The following is a 19352-nucleotide window of genomic DNA, read 5'->3' as shown; positions in this document are numbered from 1 at the left end:
TGGGTTCGAGCCCCGGGGCCGGCGAGGGCCTTTCTGTGTGGAGTTTGCATGTTCTCCCCGTGTCCGTGTGGGTTTCCTCTGGGTGCTCCGGTTTCCCCCCACAGTCCAAAGACATGCAGGTTAGGTTAACTGGTGACTCTAAATTGAGCGTAGGTGTGAATGGGAGTGTGAATGGTTGTCTGTGTCTATGTGTCAGCCCTGTGATGACCTGGCGACTTGTCCAGGGTGTACCCCGCCTTTCGACCGTAGTCAGCTGGGATAGGCTCCAGCTCGCCTGCGACCCTGTAGAAGGATAAAGCGGCTACAGATAATGAGATGAGATCTTTATATGGTATTTTATTTTTATGGTGAACTAATTTAGTTTGAGAAGCCTTGTGTAGCTACTACTCCTAGGAAGTGCTTAAAAAATAAGCTGAACAGGCCACACCCACAAGTACGAGAGGAAACACAGTATAACTACAGTTTGAAAACTTTGAGAACTGAAAGAACCAAATGAGGAGCGCTCTCCCCCCCCCCCAACCACCTCTTCCATTAAATTGTGAAATGTCACAAAATGCCCTAAATGAGTCACGCTGCATTACGATCCAATTGCAGTGATTGGACAGTTGAGCAACGGTTAAATAAATATGACGAGCTGCATAACTTTATCCTTGGCTCCAACGCTCCCACGTCTTAGTCACTACTTCTCCAGTCTCACCTGCAGTATCCTCACCCACACAACACACTTACCCAACTTAAAAAGAGCCATCATTGTGTAATCAGGTATTATACAAGTATTGGGGGCAGGGGGATTAAGCGGCGTGCATACATCCTGCACTGAAAAGAACAGGAAATGCCAAAGACATTTGTGATTCATCTTTGAGTGTTGAATTTCAGTAATCCTTTCACGTCGAGGCTGCATAAATGCGCATTAACGTAATGTACGCAGCGGCGAGCGTGTTAGTCGAACCTTTTTTGTCTGCATTAAAACATAGCAGCATACATTACTGTGACAAACCTCCTGTAAGGAGATATAAATCTCTCTCTCTACGTGGAAAGGCAAGTACACGATGGTAGAAAACCATCCAGTGGACGTCTTTTTAATCCTGAATGAAAACAAAGGCTGCAGTGTAGCGTTGGGCAACAGTACATTAGCATAACAAGCTCAAAGCAAGACTTGAGCGCTTTCTTTGTTGAGAAACTTCAGGAGAATAATTTCAAAAGATGCACAAAACAGACCACGGGCTCCATCACGCCTGGAGTCTTGATTGATTTCGGAGGCAATCAACAATTAAGGCCATGCGATCAAAACAAGGTGGGAGTTTCCAGCAGGTCTAAGCCCACTTGGGTGCATTTTGCTGGAGGCATGGCTCATCGGAGAAGGTTAGCGCCAGAATAAATAACCATCTTCACTGTTATTATTAGGATTAGTGCATAATATGGGTTAAAAAAAAACAAAAAACCCACAAGCACACACAGACCTACTAGGGTTGGTTACAATTTACTGCAAACTTCAGAAGGCCAAGGAGATTACGCTGGGATGTCTGTCAATCTCCTACACACACACACACACACACACACACACGTGCGCGCGCACGCTCCCCGCATCCCATCCCAACCCATCATGGCCTCTCCTTGATCTTGTGCAAATTTCACACTTCACTGGGGATGCAAACGTGCAGGCGCTCGAGCTGTTTTGATGTTTATTCATTTGCGCTGGCTGTGAACGTGGGAGAGGAAAAGTGGACCTCTGATACTCGAGTCCTCATCAAACTTTAATGAGCAGGAATAAATTAACGACAGAAATCGTTTTAATTTGAAACTAAGCATCATCGAGATCATCTCTCGCCTGCCTTTTCTTGCATATTTCATGCCAACAAAAAGGCACAAGTCTTTAATGAGGCGGTCTCCAGGGATTCGAACAGAAGTTCATATTATGGTTACAGTCTACGACTGGTTTTTTTTTTTAAACCATCATGTCTGTTGCATTTCCGCCATTTCGATTTGAAACTTGACCGGCTGTAAGGCGGTCACCTCGGCACCACATTTGGGACACGTAAAGAAGACGTTGGCGGCCGTATGGCTTTTGACGCAGTAGTAGCAGAAGACGTGGCTGCACCCGATGGAATGAGGCATGATGGGCCATTCGGCACATATTCCACACTCGCGACGTTGGACAGACTCAGATTTCTGGTTTGAATGATCAGAAACGGAGAACAGCGCAGACACGCTGGTCTTCAGCTTCCACACGTTGATCAGCGGCAGCAGAAAGATGAGGAACTCGGCAAAACCGTGCCACAGCAGTTCCCGGTTCACGTAGTGGAAGTTGATCTCGCGGGCGCTCTGATCCTGGACGAACACCGGCCGCACTCCGAGCATCCTCTCCGTCAGAGTGGGAAACGTCCCGCTTTGAAGAAAGAGCATGAAATTGATCAGGCTAGCCACTTTAACTGCGCTGCTAACCACGGCTAGAGCTTGACGTGCTCTCTGGAGGCCTGAATGCGCACCGTGGCTGAGGAACAAGCTGTGAGAACGTTCCTTCAACCACTTCTCGCCCACCGTGAGCAAAGCGAACCACAGCTTCTGCCGCCTGCTCAGAGACCTGTACTTCTGTCCAGCGATGAGTGTGTTGTGGTAGCGGATGTTGAGCAGCGTCTGGCCCACCGTGGCGCTCCTGGAATACACGGTGAATCTCCACACGAGGAGCTGCAGCAGAGCTTTGAGCTCCGGCTCTACACCAGTCAGCAGGCCTGGTTTGAAATGCTGGAAGCATCGAGAGAACTGGGACCAGACGAGCTGCTCCAGGGCATCGTCCAGCTCAAAAGCGTCCAGCTGGCTGATCCTCAGGACGCGATGTGATGAGCTCTCGCTTCCAGCTGAAAGCAAAAGAACCAGATGAGTTCAGGTTATGTGCTTTCTGCATTTCGCTTCTTCATATATGCTTTAAAAAAAAAAAAAGCCCCGTCCTAAATTCATCTTAATACTGTCCCCTCTGGAGCTTCAAGCTGAGGACAAAAATCACATCACAGGAGATTATCCCTACAGCACACGCTTGGCACGGTGGTAAACAGGCACTGTGTGGAACTGCTTCCTTTTGACAGCTTTTCTATATGATCTAAGAACTTTTACGGAATATTGGAGCGAGGTTTTTCTCTTAAAAGTAGTGGAAGCGCTTTAAAAACCGAGGGCCTGTGCCCAAGATGGCCTCCTTTTCTCTTTGTGTGCATCAATGGACAGGATTAGGACAATCTCAGACATAAACTGGCTTATAGAAATCATGGAAGCGACTAAATCTTTTATATAAAGGGCAAAAAAAAAAAGAATTGAAGTGAACTGTTGCTAGTCGTGCATCTACATATTCATGAGTATAGAAGTTGAATAGATGCATTATAAGCACTGCAGCATGTTATTTCCAGAAACCTTACAGTAATAAGCCATTATATTTAATCCAGGCACAAATCAACCCTTCATCCTGGGTGCAGCCATAAAACAAAGTATAACATGCATATTAAACGCTTATAACAAGTTATTAAACGCTTTATGGTAAACATAATACCTTTTAATGCCTGGTTAATTCTACAGATGCAGACGCTTTATAGTCAGCACTTTAAAAGCACGGGTACGCTGAGGGATATCGGGTTACATAGAACATTCAGAACATCTTATAGTGTGTAATTTTAAATGTCTGGCTTAAATGTGTACTTAATTACATGCTCGGGTTTTAAAAGCATGAGTACAGCGTGTGTGACGTCATGTCAGGTTCCATAGAAAACGTTTCATAGCAAGTATAAAGGTGTAGAAATGCTCAGAAGTACACTGCTAGCACGCAGAACACTTTTTAAATGCAGTCCACACTGACTGACGCCATAACGTCAGGCTACACAGAACATTTAGAAATGAATAAACGCATTATAAACCATGACGGCACCCGATTCCTTACAGTTTATATATACACAATATTTATAACGTGTATAAAACATTATAATGCCTGGTAAAGCACGAATGCACCGTGTGATGCAGTAATGTCAGGTTAAAGAAGAATATGAGCAGGTGCGTTATAAACACTGCAGCATGTCGACTCCAATCAAATCAATCATGGCTTTATTTATCGATGATGTGTACGGAGTCAAAGACTTGAATACATTCGAACTAATAAAAGATCGAAATTAAAAAGATTAAAAAGCAAGCATGAAACTACTAAAATAAGTCTCAAATATACATCAAATCAAGGACGTCTTCGATAAGACACTATACATACAGCACACTTTTTCCATGGAATAAAAACATGTATTCTCTTCCCTTCTAGTAAGTTTATTGATAGCATACAATATTATCATATCGCTGACCCTCCATGTATTTGTATTATTATTATTATATTGCATGTTGTCAAGACAACACGACGTCACATGTCGGAGCGCATGTGAATATCTAATGACAAAACTTTTCTGCTGTGCACAATCATTTCTTTGTCAGCCGGAAAAGAGAGAAGATCCAAGCACTAAACAAACGAAAAAAGTCGTGCAGAGCATGATACTTGCGAAAAATCACAAAAGAAACGGAAGTTATGGCCAATTAGGTGTTTTTACAAGATTTGACCTTGACCCACCAAAAACTAATGACTTTGTGTGACCCCAGTGAGTTGTCCTGTGCATTTTGGTGAAGACTGGTCAAGAAATGACGACACTAGAGCACCAAACAAACAGATCAACATACTTGCGAAAATTTTCACAAGTATGCTGATCTGTCGGTTTGTTGGTGCTCTAGCGTCATCATTTCTTAATAAACTGAAACTAAAGACGCACTGAACACCCAAAAGGCTACCAAAACTTCATTATATATTCTTCACACATACTTACAAGAGAAAAAACAGACCAACGGACATCGAAAAACTGGAAAAGAGACACATCGGAGATATAAAACTTCTACACTAGGGAGTGACTGACAGTCTGTAAACAAACATGGCAGCGAGGTTTACTTCATTAAAAGCGGAAGATTAAAAGAGAAAGACGTGCTGAACACTCGAAAGGCTACCAAAACGTCACTGGATATTCTTCATGCATATTTACGAGAGAAAAACAGACCAACGGACATATTCCGCAATAGCAGAAATATTGTCAAAGTTCTACTTGGAGGTGAGGAAAAAAGTGACGGAAACTTTTACAAGAGGACTTCACTCGTGGACTTCAGCAAGCAAAGCCCTTTTGGTTTGAACAACTGCAATGGAACAATTAACTACGACCAAAAGTAACTGGATATCGCTTGTATACAAGTTGGGTTGTTGTTCAGGCTTTTTGGACTTGTACCATTTTTATTATTGTTAGAACTTTGACTTGGTACATTGGATTGACAGAACATTGAATTACATTTGATCAGAATCACCATTCAATATTAGTGAGTTACCGCCCTGTTCTTAACTTTTATAAAATCGATAATTATTCCATCGAATGTGTATAATAATAATAATAATAATAACAACAACAACAACAAAATATTGGCTGGCATTTTTCATGGTCTATCAGATATTTCATTCAGCTACTCGTCTTCAACTTGTTCAATATCATACAGTGGTGCTTGAAAGTTTGTGAACCCTTTAGAATTTTCTATATTTCTGCATAAATGTGACCTAAAACAATCAATAGATTTTCACACAAGTCCTAAAAGTAGATAAAGAGAACCCAGTTAAACAAAAATGAGAAAAATATTATACTTGGTCATTTATTTATTGAGGAAAATTATCCAATATTACACATCTGTGAGTGGCAAAAGTATGTGAACCTTTGCTTTCAGTATCTGGTGTGACCCCCTTGTGCAGCAATAACTGCAACTAAACGTTTGCGGTAACTGTTGATCAGTCCTGCACACCGGCTTGGAGGAATTTTAGCCCGTTCCTCCGTACAGAACAGCTTCAACTCTGGGATGTTGGTGGGTTTCCTCACATGAACTGCTCGCTTCAGGTCCTTCCACAACATTTCCATTGGATTAAGGTCAGGACTTTGACTTGGCCATTCCAAAACATTCACTTTATTCTTCTTTAACCATTCTTTGGTAGAACGACTTGTGTGCTTAGGGTCGTTGTCTTGCTGCACGACCCACCTTCTCTTGAGATTCAGTTCATGGACAGATGTCCTGACATTTTCCTTTAGAATTCGCTGGTATAATTCAGAATTCATTGTTCCATCAATGATGGCAAGCCGTCCTGGCCCAGATGCAGTAAAACAGGCCCGAACCATGATACTACCACCACCATGTTTCACAGATGGGATAAGGTTCTTATGCTGGAATGCAGTGTTTTCCTTTCTCCAAACACAACGATTCTCATTTAAACCAAAAAGTTCCATTTTGGTCTCATCTGTCCACAAAACATTTTTCCAATAGCCTTCTGGCTTGTCCACATGATCTTTAGCAGACTGCAGACGAGAAGCAAATGTTCTTTTTGGAAAGCAGTGGCTTTCTCCTTGCAGCCCTGCCATGCACACCATTGCTGTTCAGTGTTCTCCTGATGATGGACTCATCAACATTAACATTAGCCAGTGTGAGAGAGGCCTTCAGTTGCTTAGAAGTTACCCTGGGGTCCTTTGTGACCTCGCCGACTATTACACGTCTTGCTCTTGGAGTGATCTTTGTTGGTCGACCACTCCTGGGGAGGGTAACAATGGTCTTGAATTTCCTCCATTTGTACACAATCTGTCTGACTGTGGATTGGTGGAGTCCAAACTCTTTAGAGATGGTTTTGTAACCTTTTCCAGCCTGATGAGCATCAACAACGCTTTTTCTGAGGTCCTCAGAAATCTCCTTTGTTCGTGCCATGATACACTTCCACAAACATGTGTTGTGAAGATCAGACTTTGATAGATCCCTGTTCTTTAAATAAAACAGTGCCCACTCACACCTGATTGTCATCCCATTGATTGAAAACACCTGACTCTAATTTCACCTTCAAATTAACTGCTGATCCTGGAGGTTCACATACTTTTGCCACTCACAGATATGTAATATTGGATCATTTTCCTCAATAAATAAATGACCAAGTATAATATTTTTGTCTCATTTGTTTAACTGGGTTCTCTTTATCTACTTTTAGGACTTGTGTGAAAATCTGATGATGTTTTAGGTCATATTTATGCAGAAATATAGAAAATTCTCAAGGGTTCACAAACTATCAAGCGCCACTGTACTAGCTGAATGGAATACATCTGATAGACCATGGAAAAAAACAGCCAATATTATTTGTTAAATTAAAAAAAAAAAGTTGAAAATATAACTAAATGCAGTTTAACTCTATTGATCACAAATATTACATTTGCACATTTTGCCACTAGTAAGATTCGTTTTCTTTATTAGTGCTTCTAAACTTGTTGAGAGAATCAGGCTGTCTCAGTTCTGTACAGATTGTTCCACTCGTACGAGTCACCAGATGGGTAAATGATCGTAAGTCCACTTCCTGTTCGATGTTGGCTGTGTGAGTCTAAGGTTACCCCTTCTTAAATTATAACGACTATGTTGTATTTGAAAACCTTACAACACAGCGCGACACGGAAACCAGACAGTTTAGCCGACTACGGAGCTCTAATTCTGTGCTCATTACGATTATCAAGTCCTCAGGGTAGAAACACTTGCTTGCAAAAGTTTTTGGACAATTTTTCTTAAATGTATTTACTTTTAAGAGATGGTGAGCCTGTAGTACGTTATGTTCACAAAATTAAACCTCGTGTTCATCGCCATTTTTTAAAACTTAGTTTTACACACATGAAAAATATCAGTCAGTTTTTCTTTCATTTGTTTTTTCCCTCCCTTCAGATTTCCCGATAATCAAATCATGAATGCAGAGTCATGAATTGAATCAAATCAGAACCAGAGCGTATCGTTACACCCCGAATATTTAATATAGGTGTCGGTTTAGCTCGTCACCTCCAGTCCTCTCTGGGAACTCGGGCATCCCTGTCGCCGTTGCCATCTCCTGCTCCTCCTCCTTCTTTTCAAAGGCTTTTATTGAGCCGTTTACAAGTTATGAATGAATGTTATATTTTGAGAACATATTATTGACAGCGACCTATCAATAGTAATGTGACTATTGTCAAGGGCCTGTCAATATTAATGTAATTATGATTTAGAGGATCACGCAGACGTTAGCCGGGGCCAAGTAACATCTCCTACAGGCCTGCTATCAATACGGGGATTACTATTGACCTGCTCGCTCCGACTCAAAAGCGGTTGCCAAATATATAACAACTAGACACTTTTGTCAATGTGCGCTGCCTATAAAAATTAAGCAGTTGAATTTACAAGGCTTCAACTGGAGAGCTGTGGAGAGGGAGAAAAAAAAAATCCATGTATTCTTATGTAATCATCAAAATTCACAATCGATGGATGTGTTTACCTCGACTGTAATCAGAGGACCTGACCTACATACAAGAGAGCTGAAAGTCATACACAGGCATTGACCACGGGGAAGAAATATGGGGGGGGGGGGGGATGTTTAAAGTGGTGCAAGCGTAAATATGACCAGAAATAATTCTATAAAAACGACCTGGTTTTAGGGTTTTATGCAGAATTGACTCGGCTCTGACGAACAAACTAAATACAAAAAAAAAAAAGATGAATTTTCAGCAAACGCAGGCTCCAGGTGACAAAACGGATGAAGAACAATGTATATTAGGTTAGAAAAGCCAAGTCAAGACCCTGACAACTGGCATTAAATGACAAATGACTGGCACTGGCGCGGCCCATAAAGCGCCTCGTCCCCAGGCAGCGACTCCAGGCCGAGGCTCGCAATTCTGAAACTGATAAGAACGCTAACAGCATGACCTTGAGCTGCACAATGCTGCAGATTTCCTGCAGCTAGATGACTGACTGCAATATGCAGACCCATTTCCACAACGTTCGAAAAATATCTTCGGCTTGTGTATTATTCCCCCCCCCCATTATTTTTTTGAGATGATTTTATTGGTCATCTCAAAAAAAAAAAAAAAAATATTGCATGGAGCACCTTTCATGCAGGAAAAATAAAATGGCTCATGTGATAGATACACACAGTCACCATAGCGACGCTTTTCTCAGTCCGAGATAGTATGTGCTAACTAGGTGTGTTGTGGTTTCAGATATTAGATACTGGAAAAATATCAATTTCAATATGAGCATTAAGTTTAAAAAAAAAAAAAGTGGTAAATTTATGAAATCTTTATCCAAAATTAAAACCTGATTGCTAATTAACTAGCTTTAGATTCATTATTCTCAGTAATGCAAATAAAGTTCGGTGCAATTCTAGAGATGAGGAGGTTGTCCATCTTCACTGTAGGTTTATCGGCAGAGAATTTGACCTGCCGGTGTGCGACGTCGCATCACGTACTGGTGAACATACTAAATGTGTACAAACACAGTTTTTTAGCTACACAACAAACCGTTTAAACCCATAAGCCTTCTCATTTTCACTCATTGGCACTTTTTGTCCTCCATGTTTGGTTTTTCTGTTTTGGCCTTCAAGAAAAAAAAAAAAAAAGTAACTGGCGAGATCATAACTTGGGCACTTTTTGAAAAAGTTTAACTTTTATTGTACGTTGAAGACACTGTGATCCAAAACAAAACACCCCAGATTCCAGCACTATTCCCAAACTAACATCTTTTATACAAAGCTTTTTGGTTTTTTAATTGATACGACTCCAATTTATATAACGATGTGAAATACAAGCGGTCGTGTTGCACTTTTCAGGTTGTACGTGTGCTGTTAATCAGCGTGATCGTGCCTTTTAATCTGCAATGCGCTTACTTTATTTCAGCTTCAGGTTATTTGTTTAGGACTCCCACAGCAGCATATCAATTCCATAATGATAAATAGGTCAATTAGAAACTTTTTAGCTGAGGCCATCTCTGGTTGGTAAATTACTCCCCGCATGTCCATACTAATTGCGCCATCATGAAATATGAATGTGTACAAATGTATCGAGGGGGTCCGAGGCGATGCGTCATGCTTTATCAAAGCGGCCCTATTTCCTTAATTCCTAATTGTGCGAGCTCAGGCACAAGCAAAAGTTAATGTTCGAGAAACAGCCTTTAAAGTGAGTCTGACACAAAGATATGAGCTTTGCTTAATCTGGTTTGCGCAGAACATAAATAATTTAAGGGAATTAATTGATTTTGAGTATGAAGGTGGAAGATGCAAAGCCTGTGTGAGTAATACAGAAGTTTGCAGGAAAACAACTTGAAATCTCATGAAACATTTAAAGGCTGAGGCAGCAAGAATTACTAGAAAGGACAGTTTATAAATGAGAAAACGGCGAGGCCGCGATTTTATAGAGTAAAACCTCCAGCTGATGCAAACAAAAAGACAGATGCGTGAGGTTTATAAGGCTGAATACGTCTTGGCTAATATTTATATGACATAATGCGGAAGGAGTAGAGATTGCTCTAAACAAGACAAAAGTTTTGATCCTGGACCTGTGAGGGAGTGTTTAAAAATAAGTACAATTCCAGAAGCTACCTTATTATAACACAATGAGCAAGTGTGTTACCTTATATCAGGGGTGAGTTTCAGGAAAGCATCGTAACACAAAGATCATCGTTAAATGGTAGAGCAAGCATCACAATGAACACTCTCTCTCTCTCCTAGTTAAGATGCTCTTAGTGTTAAGAGGCTTTTAAGAAACTGCATTCCAAAAAGGAAATGATTAATATTTAGCTAATTTATATTTATGTACTAAGTATAATGAACAGTTTTGCACAGTGGGTGGTTGTGATCTTTTATCACTAATAAACAAAAAAACAACCAGGACTCCTATGTTTAATAGAAACAATCTCTGTGGGTCTCCAGACGCCATTTTGAAAATTATATTGAGACATAATTTCATAAAGTAACTAAACACAAGAAATTTAGCTCCCAATCTATGAAAACTACAAAGTAAAATTTGATCTCGAACAAACCACTAATTATTTGGAGTTTGTTTTGGGCTTGACTGGAGCCCTAACGTCCAACTATTCTGATTTCAATGAAATTATTCTGATCCAGAGCTTGATCCTGGACCTGTGAGGGAAAACTTTTCCAGTGTTTAAAAATAAGTACAATTCCAGAAGCTACCTTATAATATAACATAATGAGCAAGTGTATTTATCAGGGGTGAGTTTCCTACGGTAAAAGCATTGTAACACAAAGATCATCGTTAAATGGTAGAGCGAGCATCACAATGAATACTCTCTCTCTCTCTCCCCTAGTTAAGATGCTCTTAGTGTTAAGAGGCTTTTAAGAAACTGCATTCCGAAAAGGAAATGATTAATCTCATCTCATCATCTCTAGCCACTTTATCCTGTTTTACAGGGTCGCAGGCGAGCTGGAGCCTATCCCAGCTGACTACGGGCGAAAGGCGGGGTACACCCTGGACAAGTCGCCAGGTCATCACAGGGCCGACACATAGACACAGACAACCATTCACACTCACATTCACACCTACGCTCAATTTAGAGTCACCAGTTAACCTAACCTGCATGTCTTTGGACTGTGGGGGAAACCGGAGCACCCGGAGGAAACCCACGCGGACACCATGCAAACTCTGCACAGAAAGGCCCTCGCCGGCCACGGGGCTCGAACCCAGGACCTTCTTGCTGTGAGGCGACAGCGCTACAAGCATCGTAACACAAAGATCATCGTTAAATGGTAGAGCAAGCATCACAATGAACACTCTCTCTCCTAGTTAAGATGCTCTTAGTGTTAAGAGGCTTTTAAGAAACTGCATTCCAAAAAGGAAATGATGAATATTTAGCTAATTTATATTTAGGTACTAAGTATAATGAATAGTTTTGCACAGTGGGTGGTTGTGATCTTTTATCACTAATAAACAAAAACAAAACAACCAACCAGGACTCCTATGTTTAATAGAAACAATCTCTGTGGGTCTCCAGACGCCATTTTGAAAATTATATTGAGACATAATTTCATAAAGTAACTAAACACAAGAAATTTAGCTCCCAATCTATGAAAACTACAAAGTAAATTTGATCTCGAACAAACCACTAATTATTTGGAGTTTGTTTTGGGCTTGACTGGAGCCCTAACGTCCAACTATTCTGATTTCAATTATTCTGATCCAGAGCTTTATAAAGCCTGTAGGACATACTGTACGTACTGTGTTGTAAATCACGCCACAGATTCGGAAACAAGTTGCTTAAATCATTAAAAATTCTAAACTCTAAGAACAAACCCGTTAAATTCTCTCGATTACAGTCTTCAAACTGAATCAGGAACAGCTCCAGATAATGCTCACCTGCATACATTACAACCTGACTAAACATACAAACATTGACGGATGTAACTCCAGTTTCACACAGTTGCATCAGATATTATAAACCAAATATGCAAAACACAAGCTGCTGTCTGTATTATGAGATTATTTAAACATATTTACCCATTTTGAGCTGCTGGACTAAAACCAACACGCTGAAATAATAAGCGCTCCTTCACTTCCGGGTTGCTTTCTCAGAAACCCTGCCTTGAATCCTGTTGACCAATAGTAGAGCGCGCTCCAAACACGTGATCGATATGACGCAGCCAATCCTGTGCCGGGCCTGAATCCGAGAGGCAAACACGAATTTGCAACACAAGAGCAGCTGTGCGCGCGGTCGAGGCGGAGCTGATTTCTCAACCGAACGCACTCTGAGATCGAAGGCAGGGTAGTTTGTGACATTCTATCCAATCAGCGAGAGGACCTTTACTGCATAATACAAGATAAACCAATCTTATTTGAGTCGAGGCGGGACTTAATGGTGTGGCTGCTTCTATGAGACCTAGAAGGACGCTGTTGACTAGCCAACGGTAAATATTGACAGTGCTGCACAGGGATTGGAGCAAACAGCAAAAAACACAAGCAGGAAGATTTTATAATGTTGTAAAGACGTTTAAATAGAGGTCTATTTTTGTCACTAAGGTTTATAAATAATAAGTGTAACTAGGTTGGTGAGTTAGGTTGTGGGTTTTCAATCATTGCGAAGTCGCAGTGAATGATGAAAACATCTCAGTCTGAGACTGAAGTTGGATGAAGATGGACAAAAACAGAGGCTCGGTTTTGGAGGTAAATCGCAGTGGTCTGGTCACTAAATCAGTGAAACGGCTGCTGAATGAGTTCCAGTGTGTGTATGGAGAGAAGCTCAGACGCCTTGAGGGTGAAATTACAGGCTCCCAAGAGGAGATTTTGCGGGTATGTAAACATCCCAAAATAAACCGCTTCCTTCTGGATTTAGTCTCTCGATTTTTCTTTGGATATGAAAGCAGACAAATAAACATTTAAGATCTAATACATCAATCTTAACCAAAAATCTATTAAAAGTTTTTTTTTTTAAACCAGAGAAATCTCAAACGATTCTTTTAAGTGAATCGACTCTTTCAGTTTAGCACGCTAAAAAGATTCGGATCTTTTGAGATTGATTGATTCATTTGAATCGATTCGTTCATTGTTATTGTTAATGTTGGTATCATTTTTTTTTTTTGGTATAAAATGCAACAGAGGTCAGCATTATTAAAAGATAAGGATTATGTGAAACACTGATTAAATATTTACATTTTCCTGTCCATGATTGAAGCAAGGATGATTTAGATCTGTGTAAGAGTTTAAGAAGGTTTTATGTTAATTAGCGTGCTGTTTCCACCACCGTAAATAATTAGGTTTCTCATAATTAACTTTTTCTATTTCATGATAAGATATTGAGCCATAACTTTGCTGTTATAGAATAGTAAATCTTTATTGTGACTTGTCCATAGTATCTGAGATAAAAAGTCATAATTGAGAGATTCTCATTATAATCTACTAGAGCGGCGGCTACAATTATCGACAGTCCATAATTACCGACACCTTTTTTCAGATTTACCAATAAAAAAAACAATTTTACAAAGGTGAGTTTCAGTTCCAACAGTTATTATTGGTTAATTAATCAACCGGAAGACCTGCCCTTACCCTTTGATCTTGTCGTCTGATGACCTACCTGAGATGGAATTTTTAAATTTTTTTTATCACGATCAGTCCGGGATCAAAATGGGAATTTGGGAGCACTGGTCCATTTGGACCAGTGTCTCTTAGAGGTACTGGTCCGAATGGAGTAGCACTGGTCCGTATTTATAATTACAAATTTCAAGCCGATTTTATATATTTATTCATATAATACACATTCCGCCCAGGATTTCGCGGGCCTTTTTTGTGGGGGGGGGTTTCCAAAAAATTGCGATGAAAGTTTTGGTGTTTTTTAGGTTTTTGTTGCGATTACATTGCGGGAGGAAGGGAAAGTTGCGAGAAATTGTTGCGATTTTCTGTTTTGTGATTTAAAATTGAGTGATATGTTGAATATTAAGTTATTACTGAAAAACTATTGATTAAAAAAACAAAGACACTGAGAAATGGTCCTATAAACAACTTTACCAATATAAAAGATTACCAGGACTACAAAAATGCAGAAAAATAGGCTTTACTTATCCAAATGCACCTGTTGGTTCAAAAGTTAAAGTGCAGAGAACCTCACAGCACAACATGAAGTTACCTTAAAATATAATATAAATGCCTCAGCTTTCATGTAAGAAAAAAAAAAACTATTAATACTAGTACTGTGTGCAGGCAGTCTCTCCTGAAGACTAAATTAAACAATAATTATAAACTAATAAAATAAATGGCTCAGGCTTCATAGAAGAAAAAAAAATTGAACAGAATCTCACAGTATGATGCTGAAGCTGCCTAAACAATGGGAAATAAAATACCATTTTGGCAAAAATGTTGGCGTCCATTAATTTCTTGTATTAAGTAAAAAATAATGTAAAGTCCACACAGTCCTTCACTGTAAACATAACACACTTTCAGTAACAGAATTTAAGCCTACATAAACACTGACTCGCACATGCTGCTTCTCTTAAACGTATACACGGAAGTAAGGCGGAAGGTAGTTTGTCGACGTCACCTCAAGACGACCCCAACGATTGGTCAAATTTTCAGGAAAGTTGCGGTGATTGCATATAATTGCAACGCCGCCCTGAATTTGCGGGGATTGGTTGAATTTGCATTGAAGTTGCAAATCGCAACATCCTGGAGGGTCTGAATACAACCATATTATACATGAGTGATCAATTTCAACTGTCTATAAACTTCTTCCTCAGTCATCTCATTATCATCACAATCTTCGAAACCTTAGGGCTTAGGTTGATTGATCCATGTATCCTTGCTGGTGCTAGGTTGATTCGGCTCATTCTGATTCCTAGATGGATTGGTGGATGATTTGGGTGGAATGGTGGATGACTTCTTGTGAACACTCTTGAATAAGGGCCACATACTTGTTGAGCGATATACGTTTGTTTTGATAGCTGTCAGAAATGTCAAGCCAAGGACTTTTAAACTTCGCGGGGGTCTAATCTATCTGACCAATAGCGGTTCAAGTTACATTTGTCTTCACGGGCAGCAACGAAAATGAACGGGAAGAAACGAAACTTCGCGCAGCCATGCTGCATGTAGCGGTGTATACTGCGCATGTAAACAATATGGCGGCGCCCGCGTCTATGCCAACTTGACAAATGTCTCTCAAAATCTATTGAAATTATCATAAAAAACGGAAAATAGACCAAGTTTTGCTTAAAATGGGTGAGAATCGTTGATAGAAACCATCGAGGCAGTGAGTAGTTTGAGTTATATATATATCGTGGCGAGCCACTCGCCCACTCGGTCGAGTACATGTTGTCACTAGTCGCCTGTACCCTTTCCAACTCGAGTGGGCGACCGCCTGTTTCGATCTCTGGTCAGTAATTTTTCGGAAAACCCGGACGTTCTCATCGCAGGTAAGCATGGTGGAAATAATCATGGACATGTTTTTACTGCTCAAATTCACCGATATTTCATGATCTCCTTGTCGAAACCTACTTCGTTTCTTACTCTTTAATTTGACAGTCGCCATTTTGTATCTAAACGCGCATTTGAGAAGTCACGTGAGGTGTCAATAATAGTGATCACTTTCACCGGTGTCCACCATTATCGACACCCTGTGGAATTAAGGGACGTTTACAACTGTTATGGGTCGATCTTTGTGGAACATTGTTGAACTAGATGAAGTACTTCAAAAAAATAAAACTGCTGTGATTTTAATAATGTTTTTTTTTTTTTTCTGATCCATAACAGAATGGAACGTTTATAGAATATTTGGAATCCGATTGCAATAAATAGGTTTAGACCAGAATTAAATTCCAAGCATATAAAACATTACACGCTTGAAATATTGATTTTTTTTCTGTTCCGTTCAGAAAATGTATACATGTTTTTTGCAGTGTATTGTAAATATCTCCCGCATATTACAATATCAGGAGACATTTTATATTTTGGTTTGAGGAATGAGATGTGACCTTTGACCTGGATGTTCATGCGGTTACAATCTCAATTTCCCGTTGACGTTTATTGGTAAACTACAAAACTAGAAATTAATACAAACAACAACGAATGATTAACAAAATGTGAGCTATGAAAATACTGAGAAAGTGGAACAGAAAGATTTTCTGACGCAGGTTAAACATTATCAGTTCATTTGTTTACAAACATTAGAATTACTTCCTCATTTACGTAAACGCCGACATCCAGATATTTATATAAGAGATATTTTGTATTAAATATAAATCTACGGAAAGCAAATTTTAAATAGAAACCGTTTTGTTAACTTAATACCACATTGATTTATTATTATTTTTATAAATAATCATCTGGATGTTGATAACTGTGGGCAAAGATGTCGATAATTGTGGAACGGTGTCACGTGATCTGATACGCTAAGTAATTGGGACTCAACTCATTTTCCTCCAGTGGAAGTTTGAGTAATTATTCATACACAATTTGCGTACTGAAAGTCTTTTCTACTTTTGCAACGGGCAAAAGATCGTTAAGGTGTCGATAATTGGAGCCGCCGCTCTAGTTGACATCTCTTTTTGGATGGCCAAATATCTCTCTCTCTCTCTCTCTCTCTCTCTGAGACAAGCCTAGGAGTACATTTCAAAGATTCATGAGATGATCCAAATAAAAAAAAAATCTCAATAATGCACTAATCCCACATTTCAGCATTTTCAGTACCATACTGATATCCAAGCTATGAGTGTCGGCTGATATTACGATGCTGATCTGATACCGATGTCCTGTTTGGAGTGTTTTTACACCAGATGAACCAAAAGCTGAGTGCAGATGTTGTACATGACGAGGAGAAAAAAGTGTGAAAACTTATTCTTTGTTCAGTGCAAGATCTGATGGTCAACATCACACGTGTTGATTGCACGAGGTGCGTCAGTTGGGCTACATCCACACGACAACGGCAACGAGATGTTATTTAAAAATATATCGCGTCCAAATGGGCAACGATCAGTAAAATATCAGGTCCATATGGCAACGCAACGCTTGCTGAAAACGCAATACACATGCCACACCTCTAGGGGCGCTGTAAGACGGTCCCTTCGGAGACAGCAGAACAATAGAAGTAGTAAGGATGCATGCGCATAAACTATTATGCGCAAGACTTCATATTAGCCACAAAGTCAGGAAAATCTGTTTGTAAAATTACATTATAATGACCAAATACAATGAAAAGTATTTTTCCAGTCTCACCTGTGAAAGGTAATCCCATGTGATCTCGTTTGGACGGCAAACCTGTTGGTACAGTTAAACGCAGCTAATCTTTATTCTCCGCTTTGACCTTTCCAATATGGCGGCGAGGATGACGTATGATTCTACGCGGAAGGCGGCGTCTTTAATGGTCCGGAATAAATTGAATACTACACGTTGATGGATTAATTTGTTGTTTCTCACCTGTGAAAGGTAATCCCATGTGATCTCATTTGGACGGTAAACCTGTTGGTACAGTTAAAGGCAGCACATGAATCTTTATTCTCCGCTTTGACCTATCCAATATGGCGGCGAGGATGACGTATGATTCTACGCGGAAGGCGGCGTCTTTAATGGTCCGGAATAAATGGAATACTACACTATTACACGTTGATGGATTAATTTGCTCCTCTACGCCCTTTTTGAGGAATGTACTGTAGGACTAAAACCAACATCTGAAGAGGTGAGATCGCTTCTTTTTTCCCCTATTTTTGCTGGCGGGATTGACTCTGCCCTAAGGGCAGAGTCTCTCTCTCTCTCTCTCTCTCACTTTGCACCATTACACAATAAATATTCACAGTGAAAATATTTTGTAAGCGCGTTTCATGAACCAAGTTATAGGATTTGTTGACAACTCGCATCGCAATGAGAAGATCATTGGCACTACTGGTGTTAAGAATCAGACCATTTCATAAATGAATATTTTGCTGTAGAGCTGCAGTGTTTGTACAATTGCATGTTTTTGCTTCACTATTACTGTCAATATTCTGCTTCTTGCATTACTACTGTGAACTAACACTGAACATAATAATAATAATATCCAAGCTCGTGTTTCACTCTCACTAGTGCTCTGTAAGGCTTTTTCCTGGTGATATTCGTTACACTTCTACCCGGCGTGAAGCACTCACAGTCATGTGGTTGTGACGTCATCGTAAACAAATCCGTTCTACTCATCCAGACGACTTCACAACGGCAACGTTGCCAGATCTTTCCACTCTGGAACCCGTTCTCAAAAAGATTGCGTTTTGGGCACCCAAAACGCCGGTGCCGTGTGGACGCCAGGCCTAAACGATAAGCAATTGTATCGGAGTCACCTGAATCCGTTGCCGTGTGGACAGGGCCTTGATCTCACCAATATTACAGAAGTATGCGTATTCAGACGCAGCCATCATGTGATTGTGAAGTGGGCGGAGTTTAAAGCCTTCTTTAAAGTTGCTAAGTGTTAGGTAATGGTCTCTGATGATCAGTGGACAAAAACAGTTTGTTCTTTGTTTTGACATTTTTATGACCGCAGTGTAAAAGAAGGTTGAAAATTAGGTGACGTAAACTAATGCACTCGAACTGCACATCAATCAGATCCAGTCTGATACGGATCCGAGGCTGAAATCTTACTCAACAAGTATCATGACCATTTCCTTTTTACTTTCAAAAGGAAAAAGCTTTGCAGAGTGATTTTAGCCTTGAACCTGATGTCGGAGCTTGGTATAAATGAATCTTCATCCTGTATACAGGAGCTCAGTTGTCTCTGTCTCTGTTTTAGATGAAGGTCCGGATCCTGCACTCTTATATAAATGACCTGAGTGACCAGAATCAGATCTTGCTCCACACAGTGGAGGAGTTGGAGATGGAAGCGAACGAGAGAGTTGCTGGCTTGAAAGCGAAACTGCAGACTTCAGAAGAAGGCATTAACGTGAGACACGTGTGCATCTGATCGCAGCTCTTTGTGTAAAAGTTGTGCCCAGCTCTGAGACGTACTCCCTCCAGCAATGAAAGGAAATGCTTTTTTTTATA

At 40.2% G+C, this 19352-nt stretch overlaps 2 protein-coding genes across 6 annotated transcripts in view; one reads left to right on the top strand and one right to left on the bottom strand.

The window, feature by feature from the left end:
* Nucleotides 1–1736: 1736 nt before the first annotated feature.
* On the bottom strand, nt 1737–12443 carry pex2 (peroxisomal biogenesis factor 2). The gene is made up of 2 exons (XM_060899757.1): nt 12369–12443; nt 1737–2855 (listed from the first exon to the last, which is right to left on the bottom strand). Exons 1-2 carry the CDS (start codon nt 12370–12372, stop codon nt 1954–1956), a joined length of 906 nt encoding a protein of 301 aa, XP_060755740.1. The 5' UTR covers nt 12373–12443; the 3' UTR covers nt 1737–1953.
* Nucleotides 12444–12723: 280 nt separating this feature from the next.
* Nucleotides 12724–19352, top strand: part of LOC132867049 (early endosome antigen 1-like) — a 270591-nt gene continuing 263962 nt past the window's right edge. For 3 of the 5 annotated variants that reach the window (XM_060899753.1, XM_060899752.1, XM_060899755.1), the window contains exons 1-2: nt 12804–13157; nt 19102–19251. In XM_060899753.1, the coding sequence (XP_060755736.1) occupies nt 12996–13157; nt 19102–19251 (312 nt within the window). In that variant the 5' untranslated portion in view covers nt 12804–12995. Of the gene's footprint in view, nt 12776–12803; nt 13158–19101; nt 19252–19352 lie in introns of those variants that run through there. The other 2 variants (XM_060899754.1, XM_060899756.1) reach the window with 2 other exon arrangements.

This window comes from Neoarius graeffei, chromosome 19 (assembly GCF_027579695.1).
Source record: "Neoarius graeffei isolate fNeoGra1 chromosome 19, fNeoGra1.pri, whole genome shotgun sequence".
NCBI classification, from domain to species: domain Eukaryota; kingdom Metazoa; phylum Chordata; class Actinopteri; order Siluriformes; family Ariidae; genus Neoarius; species Neoarius graeffei.
This window is presented reverse-complemented; position numbering and strand designations above follow the sequence as displayed.